The sequence below is a fragment of the Sturnus vulgaris genome, chromosome Z (genome assembly GCF_052056855.1).
Source record: "Sturnus vulgaris isolate bStuVul1 chromosome Z, bStuVul1.hap1, whole genome shotgun sequence".
Taxonomy (NCBI): Eukaryota; Metazoa; Chordata; class Aves; order Passeriformes; family Sturnidae; genus Sturnus; species Sturnus vulgaris.
Window position 1 is genome coordinate 25953905 of NC_142283.1, and position 14765 is coordinate 25968669.

A 14765-nucleotide genomic window follows, 5' to 3' on the forward strand; every position below is an offset into this window, starting at 1 on the left:
GCCGGGGCGGCCGGGGGCGGCCGGGGCGGGGCCCTCGGGCCGCAGCGCCAATCGGGCGCAGCCGCGGCGGCGCCGCCCAGCGCGGGCGGGCCCGCGGAGCGGTTCCGGGGCACGCGGCGCCGGCCCGGCATGAGCTCGGAGCGGGGGAACGTGTCGCGCACGCGGCCCCAGCGCCACCAGAACGCGCGCGCTTTCCAGAACGACAAGTACGACACCAGCGCCCACCGCAAGGTAGGCGGGGCGGGCTGGGGGCGCGGGGGTGTCCCGGCCGTGTCCCGGCCGTGTCCCGGCGTCAGGAGCCACCCCTCTGCAGGCGGCGCAGTGCTTGGGGCCGGAGCGGTGGGAAGGGTTTCTTGCCGAAAGCGTGGGTAGGTCCCCCTACGGCCTCTGAAGCCATGCCCTTTCCCTGTGTGAGGTCTGGTGCCTGGTCCTGATGGGCTTCGGGATCGCAAACGAAGTGAAGCGGCAGTGGATGCCGAGGCACCGTTTTAGTGATGGAGATACCTCTGGGTCGGGTCTGCCCGCCCCAAGCATGTCATGAAAGGACCTAGTTAAGCCAAAGAATTATTAAGAGGAAGTCTGAAATAAAGCGCTTACATTTGTGCAGTGAGTGCAGTAATTAAATGTTTAATGGCGTGTTATCCATATGACTTCTTGTAAGGTGTTTGGTGTTCTCAAGGTTTGTGACCATGTGGTCATAACTCAGAAATCTTGATGTTTTGAAAGCTTAGTTGGAACAACTTTCCCCCATAACACATAAATAAAACTTTCATGCGTGCTTTAATTATTTTTTTTAAAGGCTTTTCTGATTAGTTAGATAGAAAAGTGTCTTCAGCTAGTCTATCAGCACTTTTGCTACAAAAGTCATCATCTTCACTCTGTTGTTTCAGAAGACTGTTTTGTCTTTTTTGGTTCTAAGCAGGGAAAGGGAGATGGTCTACAATATATTCTTGAGATATGCTTTGTAGTTTTGGTAACATAGTATGTGGAAGGGGCTGAAGAACACACAGTGTGTCTGTCTGAGCAGTAATACCGCTAAAGTGTGTTGACATCAACAAAGATGTCAACATCTCACAGGCTAAACCGAGAAGGTGACTAAGAGAAAACAGAGGATGAGTAATCTAGGAGAGTTTATCTGATGCTATTGCTGTCATAATCAATGTCCCTTTAACTGAACTTGCCTGGGATATCAAAAAGAGCCGGGAGGAAGGGTACAAAGTAGTAAGTTATAGCCTTAATGCCAAAGAGGGAGGTTTGGGTTTTTTGTGTTTGTTTTGTTTTTTGAGATTTTTTTTTAGGACTGGTTCTGCAAGTTGAACAGGCTGCTTTCCTGGGAGTCTAAGCAGTGACAGTATTATTTGTTGTGTGAGTCACTGCATGACCTCTGATAGGAGAGTATTTTCTGTCTAGGTGCAAACATACACACACAAAAGTATTGTAAAGAGCTGGTCTATCAAAAAAGTTTGCAAAGAGAAAATGAATTCTCGTATAAGTTTTGTAATTTAAATAATCACTTTAATACCCACATGGCTGTTTTTCCCTTTGACAATAATTTATATCCTCCAGAACTGGCTACACAATATCATGTACTCAAATAAATATATATTTTTTAATGTAGCCAAGGTATACTGTGGACATCAACTTGTCTCTTTTTTCTTTCCATTTCAAGCAAATGATTTCTTTTCTCTCTATGCCTGCTGGTTCATGGTGAGGGCTGAATGTGTGGAAGTAGTATCCTGAGGAATGCACTTCCTAGGGGTTAGATAATGTTTTGTAGGAGGCATTCCTTTATCTAAGAGCATGCTATCATGTACAAATTCAAGTCCTAAGGTATTGCCATGTTTTAGGAATTATATTCCCAGTTTAGTTGTCCAACTGAAACACTCTAAGCCACGCACTGCTCACTCACTCACCCCTCTCCCCACCTCTCTCCCTGCATAGCCCTGGAGAAGAGAATTAGAGGCACAAAATTACTGGAAACAGCAAATTAAATAAGAAAGCAAACAGTAACAGCAATAGTGTAGAACAGATGATTCACACACAAGCGATCACTATGTGGGACCCCTGGCAGTACCAGACCACACCATGCTGTGTGACCTGGAAGGAAACCCTCTCCCCATTCCTGGAAAATAATGTGAGGTTGTATAGAACAACCTTAGTGTCCTAGCCTGGAAAAATTGACCATGGCTTCGCCAGAACCAGGACAGGGATAATCAGGAGTCATTATAATGATGATTAGCCTCATTTCTGCTATTTGTGAAATTTTAAAGAAGTTAGACTAGCAAATATAAGTAGTGATTAATGTTATAGTTTAGATACAGACTGTGCTGAATGATGACATTTTTGACAGTTTTGCATCTCTGTGTTTTGTAGTCCTGGATAATCGGTTGTGTCATGGATGTGTGATGAGGAAAAAGAAGAAACCAGAAATTCTGTCACAGGGACTGATAGAAGAGTGGGTACTCCTTTCTGCCTCCCATTGCCACAGTAATGGGTAGTACCTCAGTACCTCAGGATCAAAGCTCCTCAAAGAGAGTGGATCTCTTGTAAATCACTGTTAAACATATGGGAGGTTTTGTATTTGGCCTATGTACTGTTGTACACTGTCCAATGCAATACTATCCTGAAAGGCTGCAAAATGCTTATCAGCTGAAAATTTGGATCCTGCTGCAATTGTGCACTGCATAAGCAATGTTGAATATTTACTACAATATCTTGTAAAGTTATATAAAATAGGTTGTAAAGTGCGTGGAATTGAAGTAGTTAATTATGCTGTTACTGCTATTTCTCTCAGTGAAGCAGTATCTGCAGAGGAAATTGATCAAATAGTATTTTGACTTTTCTCTGCTGGTAGTCATTACACAGTTTGTTTTTGGTTTTTTTGAAGTGTTTTGTGCTCTTCATCTGACACTGACCGTGTCATCCATTTTGTAATCTTAGAGGCCACAGATCTGGTTACTTGAGAACATGCTAGAAGATCCATCTATCTTTCCTCTGAAGATCAGTCTTTACTACAGCCTTGCTCTTGAGGCTTGTTGAGGTGAAACATCCTTGAAACAAAGTACACTGCCTTTCTACTGTATTTGGGAAACAGCCTACAAAAATGCTGGAAGAGTTTGCATCTTAGGATGACCTGAAGAAGGAATAGCCAGGACAGGGCAAGACACTGTCTTCTTAGTAATTGAATCTTGGAATTTGTTTAATGATGTTTGTATTACATCGTATAATCCAGAATAGCTCTTTGCAGCACGAGCTGAGGAATATACATTGTGTTATATGAATATACATTTTATGTAAAGTATATTACATAAGTCATCATGGAAGCTGCAGTAGTTCTAGAAATGAAAGCAAATATCATTTAACGTGAACATTTAGAATTCCATTGTAGTAATATGGTAAACCACAAAGTAATTCATATTTACACTCAAATGACTGATTTATTTCTCAATTTCTTTCCTTTCATTAAGTACACCCAAGATGATAGTCCACATTTCCCTAAATTTCAGGGGTTATTACATGAATAATAGCTTTACTACAGTGTTTATGTCAGTTACTTTTTAAGCTGGGTACATGGATAAATCACTTGTTTTAGTGGAAACACTGGTTGAGACTGTGAGAAAGCACTAGGAAGAGAACAGCTGAATATAGAGCTTAAATGCTGAGTCAGTAATCGTATTTGGAAGCACAGGAGGGAGAAAGAGATAAACTAGTGGCCGACTGGAATTGTTAGATAACCGGACTGCATGTTTCTTAGGTAGCATTCTTGCTGCAACATAGAGTAGCTTGGTAGGCTGAAATCTACTCTCTAGCCACTCCTGTTATTCTGGGTTCAGAAGTACCTTCAGTCTTGGGTGGTAACCTTTCATATAAGGAGAATAGGAGCAAATGCAACATCTACTCTGGACTCTGGCCCAACTGTGGAGGTGAGGCAGAGAGTGAGAGAAAGAATGTGTGGGTAGGTGCAGAAGGTGTGTCTGGTGTGTGTGTGTGTTTATGTGTCTTTGTGTATTTTCCATTCTTTCTGGGGGAGATGGTGAGAGTCCTTCCAGTGCTCTCTTAAATGCTATATCCATATGTTACGTAAATTTTGAAATACACTTGATGAGAAAATATCAAGAGAAAAAGGAATTTCAAGTAATGCTGATACAATATGTGAGTAAGTGAAGTTCAGTGGGAGACAATTTCAGCCTGTGTAATGTGTATTGGAACGCTGAAATCTAGCATGTGGTAGCTCAGTTTCACATTTATCAGTCTTCACTGACCTACTCTAACTGCTTTACAGTCATGTGCTAGAGGTTCTGTGGAGTTTTGGTTTTTTGAGAAGCTCAGTTTTTCAGAAATCCTGCATTCATCCTTGTGCTGCATTTGTCCTTGGTGATTGAAGCAGTGTCACCTGTGTTTCTGACAAAGAAAAAGTTTATGGCTGGCATTAACATTACACTCATTTATAGCAGAATAGACCACTGATATGTGCTCAGTAGCAGGAATCTGCTTTCAATAAAGGAAATCTAAATACCTACAGGTTCACACATAATTAGAAGCTTACAAACAGATGGTGAAGCTTCTTTGAAGCCCTGTCATTACATCTTACCTGTGAGCCCTTTAATGCTAGTTTTAGCTAGGGATTATTTTGTGTGCCAAGTTAGTAGGTGTAGGTGCATTCGTTTACTTTAATACGTTCTGAATTGCCTTTGGCAGGTTGTTAGGTGATTTAATGTTAGGTTACATGAGCAGAGGACGTTTGTTTGTTAATGTACAACTGACTGTGCGTATAGTGTGCACATGGAATATTTTGTGGCATCATATCTTAAGACTGCTTAGGTATGTCTGTATTGCATAACTGTAATTTCCCTGGAGAATGTATAGACATGCTTCAAGCACTGGATGAGTTGCACTTGTCCTTGGAGCAAAGTACGCTAAAGAAAAGAGAGACCTATTGACTGAAACAGGGAAATGAGCATAAAGAAAATCCCAGAGAAACTGCTGCAACAGAATCATAATCTAACATGTTGGAGTAGTTTTCACACCAAGAAATTAATAATTTCAAGCACTACCTCCTATTTGTGTGTGAGGACCTGACTGCATAAAGGCTGGGTAGAAAAGAATAATGAAGTTTACAAGCCTTTTTCAGGGCTTTGTGTGGGTTGTTGGTTTTTTTAATACCCTTAAGGGAAAGCAAGCTATTAAATGGACAAAAAGAAGAAAATATGAGTTTGTGAAAGTTTAAACAAGATAAAAAATATATTAAAAAGTAAATATTAGTAGGAAAAGTAAGAAGCAGAGGGGTTCATTTGATTTTACTAGTGACTTCCCCATTCTAACTGGGAACTGAGAAACAAGAAAAGTTTGTCTTCTGGTTTATTATGAGAACTCTCACATGTTTTTAAGCAATTTCAAAAATCTGAAAAAAACAGACTATTCAAATCCTTCATTAGGAACATCTTTCTTTACCTCTTCAAGTCTGCATTGCTTTTGAAAGCGGTGTGTTGCAGGTTTTTTTGGTCAGAGGAAATGCTTAATTAAATGCAAAAAACCACAGTAAATTAGCAACTTGGTTTAGTAATGGTCGCATTTAAATATCATGCCTCTTTTTTTTGTTTTGAGCAAAATAAATCTAAAAGACGAACACAAGTTAAACTCTAACTGCTTTCTTTACATCAATCCATCATTCTCTATTGATTTTCTAAACCAACAGCCTAATAGGGTTGTAAAACCTTAGTGTCTCTTGTATTCAGATGTGCTGAGCCAATGATTAGTTACAATGCCCCATACTTGAGGTATGAAAATTGAATAAAAAATGCAGGAAATTGCTGAAGAGGAGGAAGATGCTGTATGTGTGCCTCTTAAATGGAGGAAATTAGAACTTCAAAGCTGTTGTCTTTCTTCCAGTTTGTGACATTCTGAGCAGATGCAATGTGATTTCTTTATGAGTAGCTGTGTTAGATTTGTGGTCTTACCATGTTGAACAGCCCAGGCATCTTTATGCCTGGATCAGGATGCTTAAAGTGATTTTTGACACACATAAATGTGATGATAGAATATATGATGGTTTGGGATGAAAGGGACCTTAAAGATCATCTAGCTCCAAACCCCCTGTCATGGGCAGAGACACCTTCCTCTAGACCAGGTTGCTCAGAGCCCCATCCAGCCTGGCCTTGAACACTGCCAAGGGTGGGGCATCCACAGTTTCACTGGGGAACCTTTTCTGGTGCCTGACCACTCTCACAGGAAAGAATTTTTTCCTAAGATCTGATCTAAACCTACAGTCTTTCTGTTTGAAGCCATTCCCCCTTGGCCTGTGACTACATCCTCTTGTAAAAGTCCCTCTCCAGCTCTCTTGTAGCCCCCTTCTTGTACTGGGAGGTCCTCCAAGGTCCCCCCAGAACCTTCTCTTCTCCAGGCTGAACAGCCCCAATTCTCAGCCTGCCTTAATCGTAGAGGTACTGTAGCCCTGTGATCTGCTTTAGTGGCCCTCATTTGAACTTATTATGACAAGTCCATATCTTTATAGTATTGGGGGTCCCAGAGCTGAATGCTTATGTGGTGTTCCACAAGAGCAATGTGAAGGGGCAGAATCCCCTCCCTTGCCCTGCTGGCCAGATTTATGGGTTGCAGGCACACACTGGTGGCTCATGTTGAGCTTCTCATCCACTAACACCCACAAAGTTCTTTTCCTCAGAGTACTTTCTGTCCATTCTCCACTCACCTTGTATTTGTGCTTGTGACTGCCACAGCCCAGGTGCAGGACTTTGCACTTGGCCTTGTTGAACTTCATGAGATTTGTACACATTCTCAGACCTGGCCAGGTCCTTCTGTATGGCATCCCTTCCCTCGAGTGTGTTGATCATATAGGTTGATGTCATTGGCAAACTCGCTGAGGTTACACTCAATCCCACTGTCTAAATGCCATCTCCATGTCCTGGGTAACCAGGTCTTCTGTATCCTGTATCCCTCCTGAGGGGACACACATTTTCCTGAGTCTGTCTTTGATCACTGATATACCTAAAGAACCTTTTTTTCCTTACCCTTGACGTCCTTTGCGTGATTTATTTCTGCTATACTTTAGCTTTCCTAACCATGTCTCTTTGGACAATTTCTGTGTATTCCTCCCAGACTACTTTTCCCTCTTTATACCTTCTGTAAGCTATCTAAGTTTCTTCAGAAGCTCCTTGTCCATCCATGCAGGCTTCTTGGTTTTCTTTCTTGGTTTCCTACTTGTAGGGAGGCATTAAACTTGAAACTGAAGGAGACAATTTCAGTATCATCCAGCTCTCTTGGGATGCTCTTCCCTCCACAGTTCTATCCCATGACACTCTACTGAGGAGATCTTTGAAGATGCCAAAGTCTGCTCTCTTGTAGTGCAGGGTAGTTATCTTCTTCTCACACTCCTCACTGTCCCAAGGACCTTAAAATCTGCTGCTTCATGATCACTGCAGCCTAGGCTGCCCGTGAGCTTTGCATTCACCAGCCCCTCCTTGTTGGTGAGAACAAGGTCCAGCACAGCACCTCTCCTTGTTGGCTCTTTTGTCGCTTGGAGAAGGCAGTTGTCATCAGTGTATGCTAGGAACCTCCTGGATTGCCTGTGCCCTGCTGTACTGCCCCTTCTTCATCTTCAGATCTTTGGTTTTTGGGATGGTCAGTGTTTCAGTTTGATTGGAAAAAGAAAAAGAAGAAAAAAGAAATGCATCACTGTGTGTGATTGTTGTGTATTCTGCAGCCAGATGATAAGGGTATTGGGGTGGGGAAGAGCTTTATAAAGCTTCATGAATAATAACTATGCATATTTCCTTGTTCTGTAGCAAATATTTAGCAGTATTTGTAATAGGCTGCCTGTTTGATGAACTTTGGATTTGCTTCAGATGAGAGGTTTCTGAAGTAGTTTCTGTTTCATTCTTCAGGGTGTGCAGTCCTGAGCACAGGCTCTTACATTTCAGGTGCTTTAGACTTTGCTGAACCTGTGCCTGCATCACACTGTGGCACGGCTCCTGACCACAGCCCCAGCCGTGATGTCAGGATGTGTTAAGGGAAACAATGTCGTTTTCATCCAGGAAGCTAACTGCTCCTTTGGAAAGACAATCATTTGCCTTCAGCTTAAGCTACTGCTCTTTTGGCGTTCACTGGGTTTTACCTTAGCAAACCTAAAAATAGCTGGTAACAATAAATGTGTCCCCACACGGAAAAACAAATCACAGTGTTTGTATCTTACTGCCCTGCTGCATTACCAGTCAATGCAAGTCAGGGGAGCGAGCACGAGGAAGTTCAGGCTAAATTGTAAGTGATTGGAAGTTCATGGGGGCTATAGTGCTTGGAGCCTTACTTTGTGCTGGTCAAGTGCTGAAAACAAGGCTTGTCTTTCAACTGGATGGATTTTGAAAGACTGAACACAGGCACTGCTCACAGCAGTTTGAATTGCAAGATATTGAACTGTGAGATACTGAATCGCCTTTAACAAATATCTGCTGGGAACTTACCAATTATTCTCTCAGAAATTTTGCACATTAAGCAATTGTTTGTATTTTTTGGAAAATAGATTCATAATGCATCAGAACCACAGCTTTCTATATTCAATATTCAAGCAGTATGCAAAACCTTGTTTGATTGTCGTCTTAATATGCCAAGTTTGTATTTGATAATTTAGAAAATAATTTTCTTTTAACTGAAACAACCAGAAAGCACCACACATTCAGTTAACCACACCATAGGAAAACTCATACTGGATGTGTAAGTTTAATAACAAAGGAGACAATGGAACACAAGTCTCAGAGTATAGTTTCACTTGAAAGTAGCATCTCCTTTGCCATACACATTTTTTGGACTAGAATAAGATGCTGTATTTTTAAAGCTTGGCTTATTTTTTTTCCTTATGTATTGAGGTAGAGCATTGTGGAGTAGTAAGAAGCTCTGTGGGTTACAAAAGCAGGAAATTACTTCAGAAGATGCTATATTCATGGAATAACTTTTTTCCAGTTTATTTGTGAAAGAATAACATAAATTGTAATCCAGATTAATACAGAATCATTCTTTTTAGGTATGCTAAAAAGTAGATGTGGTTTAAACCATTTAATAATGCAATGTTGATATAGTAGCCATTTTTAAACTATTGTAAAAAATGCATTTTTATATGCATTTTTTTACTGTGAAATTTCTGGTTTTAAATTTCTGAATGAATATGAGCACCCATGTAATAGACAACAATACTGCTGTCATTCTTAAACAGAGAAGAAATAAAATTAGATTGAGCATACAAGGGCATAGCTTGTTATTTAAGGTAAGAGTTTGGTTTAGTACTACTGTTTCCCATCTCAGAATAACTTCTCTTGTGCAAATACTACTAGCCAGTTAACATTTTATATTTCTGAGAAAGCGAGACACAGAATGTTGTAGGAGATACTACAATAAATTTTTCATTGTCTTGAAAATATACCATGGTTTAAATTGCCATTTTAAAGATTTTATCTTAGGTGCAGAGAGCAAAAATATTTTTCATAAAGGAAAGCTGGGATTAGAGAGAGATGGAATGCAAATAGCATGTGGATTTTACTGTATTGTTATTTGAGGAAAAATCCTGAGACTATTTAAACTATGTAGTATAGTGATAGCTTGAGCAATAATAAGTCAAATGCTGTCTTGTCAGTTGTCTTCTTTGTATAAAAACTGTGTATTTCAGGGCTTACTACTACTTAAATCCATATTGTAAAATTTCTGGAGATTAAAATAATAGAATACCTACAGTAATCTATTATCAACAATATAATAACAAAAAGAAGTATCACTATTAAGAACATAATAACAATAATATTAGTAATCTAGTCTTTAATCTCAAGATACTCTTTCCATTGAAGAAACTTTCTTTACAAATGTATATGAAAGGCAAACATATTTGTAGTACTGTATCAATCATATGATGGGCAAAAATGCTTTCTAAGCAAGATTTTACTTTTTACAGAAGGAAGTCATTAATGTATTTTTTTAAATTTTACTTATTCAGAAAATAAATGCTAAGCGTCATGATGGAGTGTGTCAGCATTGCAAAGGTATCTTGGAATGGCGGGTAAAATTCAGAAAGTACAAACTACTTACAAAACCTAAAAAATGGTGAGTGAAGATACTTTTTGTTAATTGTTGATTGTGTGGTTTGTGAGCTTTTGGAAAACATTTTGGCTTTGGAAACTCACAGGAAGAAGCTGCCATTATGCAACATTTTTCAAATGTGGAGTCTCATGTGCAATGACAACATATAGGCAATGTTAATTTTCAAATTCATGTCTTTTATGTTAAACTTTTGAAAAGAAAACACAGAGGAGAAGCAACTGCTTCCCTCTTTGCTGTTAAAACTGGTTGAACTGTGGACCTGTAAGTTTCCAAGCCCATCAAGTGTGTTCTCCTGAACAAAAAGTCAAACCTAAACCTGTTGTAACATGATTCTCTAAAGTCTTCTTTCACATGTGTATTAGAGGGATCTGCACATCTCTTGAGTTCTGTACTCTGCTAATGTTTGCAATTTCATTACCTCTTAGCATGCTTGCTCTTTTTCTGGAAGAAACTATAATCATAAGCAGTAAATGATGGCACTGTTTGCATAGAGTTCTGTATTACTTGTTTTTGTGTAACTGTAAAACAAAGATGATAAATATGTTAATCGATCACAAACATATAAATTATTTTAGTTTTCGGAAGGGAATGATTTCTGCTTCTTTCTTATTTGCTCAGTTGCAGAGGTCCTTACCTCCTGTGGTAGCAGACACAGGTGTTTCAGCAGTGAAACAGAGTTCAGAGAAACCAAGCTGGGCTGTGGTGTGCAATATAGACAGGTTTGTCACAGTAGCTTGTATTTTGGTATTAGTAATCAGTTTCACCCTTTCGTGTAAAAAAATTAATTATTAGGTAGAAGGCTTGCTGAATAAAAAATAAACACTCTCTGTTCTGTTCACCACAGATTAAGTCAAATTTTGTGGTTTTTTAACTTTTTCTCAAATAACTGTTTGCATCTGGGTTTTTTTTTGGTTTTCTTCCCCAAAGGGAAGAAAGCAGGCAAAACCACCATGTAAATCAGGGAAGCATTGGATGTAGAAAAAGTGACATTGTAGAACAGCAGCTTATAACAGAATATGTGATGTTCTCTCTCATATTCTTGAATGAGAAAGTTGTGCTTCAGAGCATTCTAACATTACAGATGATGGTTTGTAGGCCATCAGTACAATGGCTAGGTGAGCCATTGTTCTGAAAGGACAAGACTATAAAAATTTTCAACAGATGAAGCCTCTGGGTGAAGTAAAAGCATAATAGACATTAAAAATAAAAATAATTCTTCATATTGCAAAAATGGGGATGGAGGCCTTCTTTGTACCTCAATGTATTTTTAGTTTTTTAACATCTTTAAAATGATGAGTGTTAGTACAACTACAAGTTCTCCCTACTTTACTTCTATTTCGAGTATTTAGTTATTAGCTATTTAGTGATTACATATTAAAAAATATATAAATCTGCCTTGCATTAGTAGTGCCCCTGCTTAGTATGACATGTCTGGGAAGAACTTCTGAGGACATGAGATCCAAGAAAATTACTTTCAAGACAGCAACATTAAAGGAGTATATTGTTCTAGGTTTTGTTCTCCAGATATACAAGGCTTTAGTAATGTCAGCTGAATGTTAAGCCACAGAAATTTGGAAATTGCTAAATCTACAGAATATTATCATATTTTGAAAAAGAATAGCCGAGCCCTCTACCTTATGAGGTTGGGTTTGTTGAGAATACTGCTCCATGCAGGCTTGTGTTCATAGAAAACAAAAGTCTAGCGCTGACTTATTTTATAATCTGAGAAGTTCAAAAGGAAGTCGTTGCAGTGTTTGGAGTGAAAGCTTTGTATTTGTAAAGTCCATGTATTTTTTGTGCCATATGCTGCTTCTATCATGAAACCAGAAGCTATGCAATTTTAAAGTAAATTAAACTATGTACTAAAATGAACAGAAATGTTTCTTTTGTCAACTTAAATATTAAATTCTTTATTTAATGTTTCTTTTTCAGTACTTGTTTTAGTAATTCTTCCTGAGAAAAGTCAGGGATAGGGCTGAGTAGCAGTGATTTTGATAGTGGTACTTGATAGAACACAAAGTGTTTAATTTGAAACCGGCCTTCCTCTTTTGTGGAGTGTTTGTTCCTCTTTTGTATATTGTGTTTGAACACAGAATGTTTAGTAAGCATCCACAATACTTTTTTAATCATGCTTTCTTTCTCTTCACAGTGTGAAGTGCCTCCAGAAAACTGTAAAAGATCCTTACCATATTATTTGTCGACCGTGTGCTGGTAAATTAGAAATTTGTGCTAAGTGTGGGAAACAAGAAGAAATAGTAATTCCGTAAGTAACTCCTAGAGTACATAGTTTCAGTCCTGTACTGATAATTCCCCTTGTAATAAGCCTTGTTTGAAAACTGCCAAGAAGCTGTTGTAATTTTTGCCATATTCTCAATAATCCCAACATGAATCAGTAGGAGACATTTTCTTCACTTTCTTCAGATGAAACTGAGGATGAAATGCTTGTTGATATTAGTGGGGCTGAGACAAAACAAGTCCTACTTGGATAAGACATTTTAACACCAATGGGTAAATTGTATATCTTCTTAACAAAGCACTTCAAAATGGGTTCTGGTTGAGCATCATAAAATATGCAGAAGTCACTTTACTGTTTGCATTTTGTCTGCCTCTTGATGATTTAGTTACTAGTGAACAGAAGAATTAAACAAGGACTGATATTGAGTACAGTTACCACAGTACATTTAGCAGGCTTTTGGCATTTTGCTTGTGTTCATTGAGCATGATACATAAAACATTAATTCACAGTCCAGCAGTTGCTTAATTGGTCAAGCTGTTCAAATGTTTATTTATCTTCCTTTACAGTCTCTTCTGTACTAAATACTTTGTAATGCATACTTGGTTGTGTTTTACTGTGTTTTATATCCCTTCTATTTAGTGTGAAGTAACTTTAGGGACTTTTATTGCCCCTCTCCTTCTTCTTTCCACATCTTTCCACCTTCCATCCTTTATTAGGATGGAATGCTGGGAGGATATTCTATCCTCCATCCTATTCTTGTTTAAATTCCAGAGATGGGTGGTGATAATATCCCTCTTACTTTCTACAGGATTGATAAAGAACAAGACAGAACTGAGAGTGAAGCTTCTAAAAATGACCAAGAGAGCAGTAAATTGAAGAATGAGCTGGATTTTGATACAAATTTTAGTAGTGCAGACAGTGATGAAGATTCTGATGTGCTTGAAGAACGATTTAAAAGTATCAATTTTGAAACAACAGAGATCTAAAAGGTTGTGTTTATGCTAGAGATTATATGCAATCAAATATGGTAAACCAATGCTTGCCTTAAAGTGCTCCAAACCCTGATTTGACATCTAAGGTCCTTTTATGTAAATGTTGGCATTGTGTATGATGATGCATGTGGGGATTTGTATTAATGCACATTTTTGTGTATTAGGAACAGAATTTCTTTGAAAATACCCAGAAATCCTATCTGTAAGCACAGTTATTTATTTCATACATGTAACAACTTACTGTTTCTTTGGAATAAAGCTTCTTTGTGTAATTGAAATTCAGTATTATGCGACCTTTGGAAGTATTATTGCTACCTGGAAATCTACTTGAAAGTCTAGAATAAACAGAGATAGGAAGAGCTAAAGCAGCTGTAATGGTTTTCTGAAGGAAAAACTTGCAGCATTCTGTCAGTGGGTTCCCAAATGGGATCTTCCCCTTATGCCTTCAGGTTTTTGTTAATTTCTTTTTTCCCCACAAAAAGAAACAAGTGCATAAATACCATCAGCATCAGTACAATTCATGAACAATTAAAGCTTTTTTACCATGTATAAGTGCGCATTACAGATTTGTGATCTTGTTGCTACAATATTTTATAAAGAAAACCCTGCAGACTTTAGAATTTCTCATAACCAGTCTCATACTTTCTTTTCATTTTCAGAATTCAGAGATTCATCTGGATCTGATGTAGTTTTCTCTGATAAGACAAGACTTGCATCGTGTGGTGCTGCTTATAGAATTACTCTCTCCCCAGTTTCTAGTCCGGTATTGATTAAGCTGTACAAAGAATTTAACTGAAGTTACAGTAACTGTCTTTACAGCATTCAGGATGGTTTGATTTCTTCTATACTGTCTTCTTGCTCTTTACATTTAACTGACAGTATTTACCTATGACAATATGTGACGCCGCCTGCCTCTGTCCATGGATCTCAACCCACGCAGCTAGCTCTTGAGGTGGGGGAGATGCCAAGAGTGGCCCTCTTCCAGAGTCTCTCGGAGCCCAGGATGAGGGTAAGGCTCAGAGCCTTTATAGCAGTTGTTGGCGTCTGGGGAAAGGCAAAGAGTCGGAGAGGGTCCTTTTGAAGTTCCAAGAAGTTTATTAGAGGAGCGGGTAGGGGGACAAGCAGAGTTGGGAAAGGGATACCAAGAAAGGCGAGGAGACCAGCTGTACATGAACTTAAATAAGGGCCCTCCCTCATAGGAGGGTACAGTACAGAGACCAGTCAGGGAAACCTGGGGGAGTGACAGGGAGGGACTTCAATTACAGCAAACCAATAAAGGGGAATGTTGGAGGGGATCAACATACAAGGTCCAATCACATAATACATAATTTACAACTGAGAGTGAACCTTCTAGAATAACAGGCTTGGCCAGTGGGGATTGACAACTTGGAGGGTTGGGTTTGAAGTGATGGGCAGGGAAGGGTCTGGAAGAAGGGGAGGAGCTT

At 39.1% G+C, this 14765-nt stretch overlaps 1 protein-coding gene across 2 annotated transcripts; it reads left to right on the plus strand.

The window, feature by feature from the left end:
* Positions 1 to 77: 77 nt before the first annotated feature.
* CZH9orf85 (chromosome Z C9orf85 homolog) lies at positions 78 to 13602 on the plus strand. Of its 2 annotated transcripts, none has more exons than XM_014886301.2 (4): positions 78 to 231; positions 9989 to 10095; positions 12242 to 12355; positions 13137 to 13602. In XM_014886301.2, exons 1-4 carry the CDS (start codon positions 130 to 132, stop codon positions 13312 to 13314), a joined length of 501 nt encoding a protein of 166 aa, XP_014741787.1. In that variant the 5' UTR covers positions 78 to 129; the 3' UTR covers positions 13315 to 13602. The 2 variants fall into 2 exon arrangements, with proteins under 2 accessions (XP_014741787.1, XP_088012397.1); XM_088156271.1 differs by lacking the exon at positions 78 to 231 and adding an exon at positions 2379 to 2455.
* Positions 13603 to 14765: the final 1163 nt, after the last annotated feature.